The sequence below is a fragment of the Monodelphis domestica genome, chromosome X (assembly GCF_027887165.1).
Source record: "Monodelphis domestica isolate mMonDom1 chromosome X, mMonDom1.pri, whole genome shotgun sequence".
NCBI classification, from domain to species: domain Eukaryota; kingdom Metazoa; phylum Chordata; class Mammalia; order Didelphimorphia; family Didelphidae; genus Monodelphis; species Monodelphis domestica.
Window position 1 is genome coordinate 31,149,861 of NC_077235.1, and position 7,936 is coordinate 31,157,796.

The 7,936-nt window shown below is 43.9% G+C and overlaps 1 protein-coding gene across 1 annotated transcript; it reads left to right on the forward strand.

The window, feature by feature from the left end:
* The first annotated feature begins 2,160 nt into the window (after positions 1-2,160).
* LOC100018872 (ELAV-like protein 2) lies at positions 2,161-5,272 on the forward strand. The gene is made up of 2 exons (XM_007507431.3): positions 2,161-2,756; positions 3,504-5,272. Exons 1-2 carry the CDS (start codon positions 2,345-2,347, stop codon positions 5,048-5,050), a joined length of 1,959 nt encoding a protein of 652 aa, XP_007507493.1. The 5' UTR covers positions 2,161-2,344; the 3' UTR covers positions 5,051-5,272.
* The last annotated feature ends 2,664 nt before the right edge of the window (positions 5,273-7,936 follow it).

Consider the following 7,936-nt stretch of genomic DNA (forward strand, 5'->3'; position numbering starts at 1 on the left):
CTGACTGAATTCTTGAGCTGGCCATTTAAAGAATTTTCTTGATGTCACTTCCTGTTGCTCCCCAACTTTCAAGGTGCCTAGCACTGCCTAAGGGGGGGAGTGACCTTTGGAAGTGTGAGCTTACTCTAGTAAGTGACTTGCAACTCTTTTACTTAGTGTCAAGTAGGGGTACTTTAAGTTTTTGATTAACTTAAAAGTTGCTGATTGATAGACAAAAAGAGTTTGATCACTCTTCACCCATTTTCCATACATTTGTACTTGCTCTCCCCTATGCCTGGAATTCTTTCTCATCTCTACCTCCTGAATTCCCTGGTCAAATTCCATCTAAAATCATACCTTTACAAGACTCCTTTCATGATTCCACTTGATGCTACTATCAGTTTCCCTCTGTTGATTATCTCAGATTTATTCTGTGTACATCTTGTCTGTACATAATCTTATGTTTTCATGATCATGAGCGCCTTAAGACTGCTTTTTGCCTTTGTGCTCCAAGCATTTAGTAGAGTGCCTGGTATGTAACAGGTGCTTAATAAATGCTTTAGAGTGATTCCTGAATATAGTTTCTGCCCCTAACTAGCCAATGCAATCTTGATAAGTTTTCAGTTAAAATGTTGGTGCCACTTGTCATTCATGCCCCAAATCTATAGTTTATTTTCTGTTTAATCTCCCACTGGTTTTATTATTGGGACCATTATTTATCGTACAGACAGAATTTTTGCTAGGTACCGTTTCCCCTCTATTTTTGCAAGCAGTTTATGTGGCACTTAAGTTATTTGCTTTGATAGAATTCTCTTTTAAATCCATGCGGCTATAAGATTAAGAACTATTCTTCAATAAACAGTCAAAGGATATGAGCAGGCATGTATCTAAACAGATACTCCTAATCTCTAATAATGAGACAAATGGAATGTAAAAGTACTCTGAGATTTCAGAGCACACCTATCAGAATGAAGAAGACTACCAAAAATGAAATGGGAAATGGTGACGGGGCTTTGGGAAGAGAGGCACACTAATGCACTGTAAGTGGAGCTGGGAAACTGGTCCAGCTGTGCTGGAAATCCATTTGAAATTATATCTCAGGAGTCTGCAAACAATGTATATATACCCTTTAATCCAGTGGTACCATCCCCAGACCTATACTTCACGGCCCTCGCAGAGGGGAAGGTCACACATATACATATATGTTTGTGGCTGCATTTCTGTGGGAGGAGACCTGAGATGAAAAACAAGAACCCTTCGCTGGCACCCAGGCAATAACTGAACCAACTGTGGTATGGGAACCGTAATGGAACGCGATTGCCCTGTAACGAACAATGACTATAAAGAATTAGGGGACAGATGAAGGGATAAATAATGAATAATCTGCTAAATAAATAATCTGCAAAATCAGCAGATCCTGAACAATTTACCCGGTTCCTATCGTAAGGGAAAGAAAAAAGAATGGCGAAATAGAAAAGTCCGATCACCGCAGGGACCAATTGTGAACTCAGGAGTGGCAGGGAAGCAATTCTCCCTCATCTCTGGGGGGAGGCTACAGGTGGACGATGGATGAGGCATCCCTAGAAGGCCAAGGGATTGATTTGTTTGGCTTAACTGTATTTATTCCATATGAAAGCAGGTTCTGTGGAAGGGAGTCATCGGGAAGAGAGGGCAATAATAAAAACATGATAGGCTTACGTTATTTTTTTTAATGTGCGTCCGTGGGGTTCATTTTTTTTCCCTTTGCCGTTCTCTCGTGACTTGCAAGATTATCTTCTGCCTTTGCAAATATAGTAGCGCATTGCTGAGGGTCTAGCTTTTTGTTGCAGCAAGCACAACTGTGCAGTTTTCTCTCTTCCCGCCAACTTTGTAGCAATTGCTATAGTTCTTCAAGCTGAAGAAGCAGTGCTACTTTTTCCCGCCTAAATGATCCCAGGGCCAGCCAACGCCCAATGCTAGCCAACGCCCATCAACGGTTGCCAAGGACATTTTCCAAGGGCAACGGTTTCTGCGCCCTGCCCTCTGCCCCTCCTCCCTGCCCTCTGTCGTCACAAATATTCCAGCCTATCAGGCTGCAGTTGCTGTGGCAGCGGGGTTGCCAAGGTTGCGCACAATCCTTATGGAATCTCGCGTGGCTGCCTGGCCCCGCCCCCTGGCGCTACTTAGGTTACTCTCAGGCTTCCCAGAGTTCACTCTCCTGGCCGCCTCCCCAAGAGTCAGACACGCGGCTGCCTCTCTGGCACATGTGCTCCCAGCTTGCTGGGCCTGGGCCTGCGCTGCCCCGGCAGTTTCCAGCGCCTTCCACCAGCCCGCTGTTCGACCCCGTCTAGCCTCGGTGCCGTGAGTACAGCCAGTGTCTGAGAAGATGCGGCTACAGGACCTTCCCGGCAGGGAGCCTGAGGTCGCTAACAACCCCAGTACATCCCATGATGACCACCACGGCACCAACCTCGGGGATACCACCAATGGTTCCAGCTCCATCTCCGGCTCAGGTTCCACCTCCGGCTCCAGTTCCATCTCCGGTTTCGGTTCCACCTCTGGCTCCAGTACCATCTCCGGCTCCATTTCCATCTCCGGTCCCAGTTCCAGCTCTGCCTCCAGCCCGGGCCCGGGCCCCAGCTCCGGCCCCAGCACCGTCGTCACTCCTGGTCCCAGCTCCAGTTCAGGCCTGGGCTCTAGTTCCACCTCCAACTGGCCCACCTACAACATGGCATCCACCACTTATGGACACACCAGCAACGGAGTAGGCCACGCAAGCAACGGGCATGGGCCCACCGGTAATGGCCTGGGAATGGGTAATGGTCTGGGCACGGGTAATGGGTTGGGCATGGGTAATGGTCTGGGCACTTTACATGCTGCTGGGGGGCAGGTACAAGCTCAAACCCAGACCCCACCTCTGCAACTGCCGCTGACCCCCTCCCCTCCGTCACCTGCTACTTTGAACCATGCATCTACCCAGTTTTCGGGGTCTACACTGCCTGCTAACCTGACCCATGCTTCAGCACAGGCTTCATTTGCCCTCACTACTAATCTGGCCCATGTTCAGGCTCCAACTGATGCTCTAACTGCTACTCTGGCCCATGCTTCTACTCAGGCTTCAGCCCCTATTCTGGCTGCTACTATGACCCATGCCTCTACCCAGGCTTCAGCCCCCTATCTGGCTGCTACTCTGACTCATGCCTCTACCCAGGCTTCAGCCCCCTATCTGACTGCTCCTCTGGCTCATGCTTCTACCCAAGCTTCAGCCCCAGCTCTGGCTGCTACTCTGGCCCATGCTTCTACTCAGGCTTCAGCCCCATTTTTGGCCGTTCCTCTGACCCATGCTTCTACCCAAGTTTCGACCCCTAATCTGGCTGCTGGTCTGACCTGTGCCTCTGGCCAAGCTCAGGTCCCCATCCCTGCTCTGGCTCTTACTCTGACACATGCCTGGGCTAGGGCCCCTACCCTGGCTGCTAATCTGACCACTGACCCTGGGGTTTTGGCTTCTACACCTGCCCTGGCTCTGACATCTGCTCTGGATCCAGCTCTGGCCCCAACCCTGGCTCCTGTTCCTGTCCTGAGGACTCCGGCGCCTGTTCCAGCTCCAGTGCCCATTCCAGCTCCGGCTTCCATTCCGCCTCCAGCACCCATCCTGGCTCCAGCACCCATCATGGCTCCAGCACCCATCATGGCTCCAGCACCAGCACCAGCTCCTATTCCGGCTCCTGCACCCATCCCGGCTCCTGCACCTGTCCCTGCCCCAGCCTTTGCCCTTGTGGAGGCTCCAGATTTTGCCAAGCCCCCTGCTGCAGCTCCTGTCCAGTTTCCTCACCTGGCTCCCACTTTTGCCTGGCCTCCTCTTCCTTACTCTCCCCTTACTCGAGGAGGCACCCGAGTTCACCTAGGTGCCCGTGTAAGGGTTCCCACTCTGGCTTCAGCCCTGGGTGAAGAAGCTGCTGCAGCTAGTCCTCACCTTCCACCAGCATCAGCTCCTATTGAAACTCCCGGGGTGGCGGGGGCTTCTACCTCCTCAGCCACTACTGAACCGGCTTCGTCAGGCTCCTCCGACCCCAAGACCAATCTGATCGTCAACTACCTGCCGCAGAGCATGACCCAAGAGGAGTTCTACAATTTGTTTGCCACTGTGGGTAAGATTCAGTCCTGTAAACTGGTGAGAGACAGGTCAACAGGCCAGAGCCTAGGCTATGGCTTTGTCAACTATGTTGATCCCAGGGATGCCGAGCAGGCTGTCTGCTTGCTGAACAGGCTTCAGTGTCCCCCTAAAACCATTAAGGTGTCCTTTGCTCGGCCGAGCTCATCCTCGATCCGAGATGCCAACCTTTACGTCAGTGGTCTGCCGAGGAATATGATGCAGAAGGATCTAGAACAGCTCTTCTCTCCCTTTGGACGCATCATTACATCAAGAATCCTGATAGATAGGGTCAGTGGGGCCTCTCGGGGGGTGGGCTTTATCCTCTTTGATAAGAAATCAGAGGCTGAGGAAGCCATCAAGGCCCTCAATGGTCAGAAACCCTGTGGGAACCGGGTGCCTCTCATAGTCAAGTTTGCTCAACATCAGACCCAGAGGACCCCTCAGGGCTACCTGTCTCAAGTCCAGCAGCCTCCCCAACACTACTTCAGGCCACCACCACCGCCGCCACAACCACAACCACAGCCACAGCCACAACCACAACCACAACCACAACCACAGACCTCAAGATTTGGGCAAGAAGGCTTTTTCAACATGCCCTATGGAGTCCAGAACATGGCACCCCCCTCCTACAGTGGTGCTCCCAACATGGCGGGAATAACTTACCCGGGCCATACCAGCAGTGGCTGGTGTATCTTCGTCTACAACTTGTCTCCCGACTCTGACGAGAACGTCCTTTGGCAACTTTTCGGGCCCTTTGGAGCAGTGAGCAAAGTCAAAATCATCCGAGATTTCAACACCAACAAGTGCAAACGTTTTGGCTTTGTCACTATGACCAGCTACAATGAAGCCGCCTTAGCCGTTGCCAGCTTAAATGGATACTGTCTTGGTGGCCGTGTGCTGCAGGTTTCCTTTAAGACCAACAAAATTCACAAGGCTTGAATCACACAAAGCCTTGTTTAGCAAGGTGCACAGTTAAAAGAAGTGCGCCAACATGGAAGAAACAGGACGAGGAGGGAAGAAACTTTCTACCATTTGTCACCAGTGGACTTTGTAAACCAGTTTTGCCTTGGCTGGTTTGCAAAATTTCTGAATCATCGGCCATCCTTGGGTGGATCAGGAAAAGAGTTTTATACTGCTTAGAAAAATACCAAAAAAATAGCACACTTTGGATGCATGGTGTTTTCTTTAATAGCCGTTACTTGTCAAATACCTAGATAATGACAACGAGGACAACACAGATAGGTTTTTGCCTGTCTGATGAAATGTCCTCCTTTCTTTGAAGTGGGTCTTTATGATGATTCTTTATTTGAGGGAGGAGGTGAGAGGGAACCCATCAAAAACAAAGGGGTGGTTTTTGTTGAAACAGCAGTGGAATGAAAAGAGAGAACAGCAGTTCTCCCTTTTTCCCTTCTCACAACACTAATGCAATTGGATTGGTAGCCCTTGCTGTCCTCCTCTGAATTAAACGGAAAGAATCAAAATCGGAAAGAAACTTGAAATTTCCTTTTCATTTTTCTTTCATATACTGTCTCCTCTTAATGGGTCAAGGTCGCTGTCTGATGACAGGAACAATTTAAGGATGATACTAAGGTTTTTGCTAAATAATTGTTGAAAGGTTTTTCTTGCAAAGTCTTTGTATAAGAGTAGGATTTTGCAAGAAAATCTGGCTAAAAAGATTTTGACTGGCTAATGAAAAGGAAAATGAACGACTGTCAAGTTCATAATATCCTGGTAACTTTGCCGAGATCCAGCAGATACGTGCTTTTGAGCTGGATTGATGCATTTTGTTTAAATGTTTTTTCATTTTCAAAACAAGGATCCTGTTGGATTGGTAGCCCTGCCTTTCCCATCCTCTTCCCAGCTTAAAGAGGAACAATCAAAATTGGAAAGAGTGGATTTTTTTTTCTCCCATTTTTCTTTTCTATCATGGCTTCTCTTAGAGGATTCAAAGGAGTTGCCTGATAACAAGGATAATTGAAAACTGATGTTATACTTTTTCCTGAATATTTGCTGAAATGGGTTTTCCTTGCAACAGATTTTTAGAAGATTTAAAATGTTTACAAAAGATGTTGATTGGTTAATGGGGGGGGGATGTACAACTGTTGATTTCATAATATATTGATAATTTTGCAGAGACCAAGATAATATGTTTCTAAACCGAATTGAGCCCCCACTTTTTTTTTTAAGGATTGGTAATTTTTTTTGAAGATGTGATCTAAAGAGATGACCTTAAATCTTTTCGTAGCATTTAACAGGATTTTTATGAAGATGTTACTAGAAGGGAAGGGGGCTCGGTGGTCCTTTTTATTTAAAGAAAAGATTGTTTTCCTTTAAACTACCATTTTGGGATCTCTGCAAAACAAGGTAAAATGCCAATTATTCTTCTGTTGGGGAACTTCCTGTTTGGGCAGGAAAGTATGCTATTAAATGATTTACAGTCTTAGAATTCTACTAACGTGATAAGGGAAATGTGTTTAACAAATGTATTGTGTTTGTGAAAGTAGAAACAAGAGTAAGATTCAAGTTAAAGTTTGGGGAATTTTTGAAATTGATTTTGCTTGCTGGGATAGCATTGGGTTTGTGTGGGTACATTCAAAGGGGGATTTTTCAGTTTGGGCTTGAGTCACTTACTGGATGATAAGAAAGGATCATATGGTGAATGATCAGAAGGCGTTGCTTTATTTATTTGTTCATTTAAACTCTGGGACGAAGTATATTATTTATGTTGTGTATATATAAGAGTTTTTTCCCCCTTCTGTTAAATCTTTTTCCTCTGAATCTTATAGATATATTTCTAAAAAGCAGAATTGTTTTATTATTTATTATTTATATTTTAAGTAATATATAGCATATATTGCTTCCAATATGTATTAAAATATCATTTAATATATTTCTGGGATCATATGATGAATGATCAAAAGAGGTTGCTTTATTTAATTCATTTAAATTCTGGAAAGAAGTATATTATTTATGTTGTGTATACATAAGATTTTTTCTCCCTTCAGTTAAATTTTTTTCCTCTGAATCTTAGGGATATGTTTCTAAAAAGCAGAATTGTTTTTATTATTTATTATTGTTTATTATTGTTTTATTATTTATATTTTAAGTAATATATAGCGTATATTGGTTCCAATATGTATTGAAATATCATTTAATATATTTCCAGGATCATATGATGAATGATCAAAAGGAATTGTTTTATTTAATTATTTAATTTAATTTATTTCATTGTAAATTTAATTTAATTAAACTGTAGGAAAAGAAGTATAGTATTTATGTTGTATATACATAAGATTTTTTCTCCCTTCAGTTAAACCTTTTTGCTCTGAATTTTAGGGATATGTGTCTGAAAAGCAGAATTGTTTGCTTATTTATATTTTAAGTAATAAGTCTCGAATATGTATTGAAATATCGTTTAATATATTTCCAGGATCATATGATGAATGATCAAAAGAGGTTGCTTTATTTAATTGTTCATTTAAACTCTGGGATGAAGTATAGTATTTATGTTGTGTATGCATAAGATTTTTTCTCCCTTCAGTTAAACCTTTTTGCTCTGAATTTTAGGGATATGTGTCTGAAAAGCAGAATTGTTTGCTTATTTATATTTTAAGTAATAAGTCTCAAATATGTATTGAAATATCATTTAATATATTTTCATGCTTGTTACATAAATTTTATTTTTACTGCTCTATAAGAGAAAAGAAACATGAATGTTTATTTTGAAATCTTAAAAAATAATTCATTTTTATTTAATTATTAATTTATTTTTCATATAATTCAGACTGAGGAAAAACAAAAAAAGCAAGAGTTAAAGGAAATTAC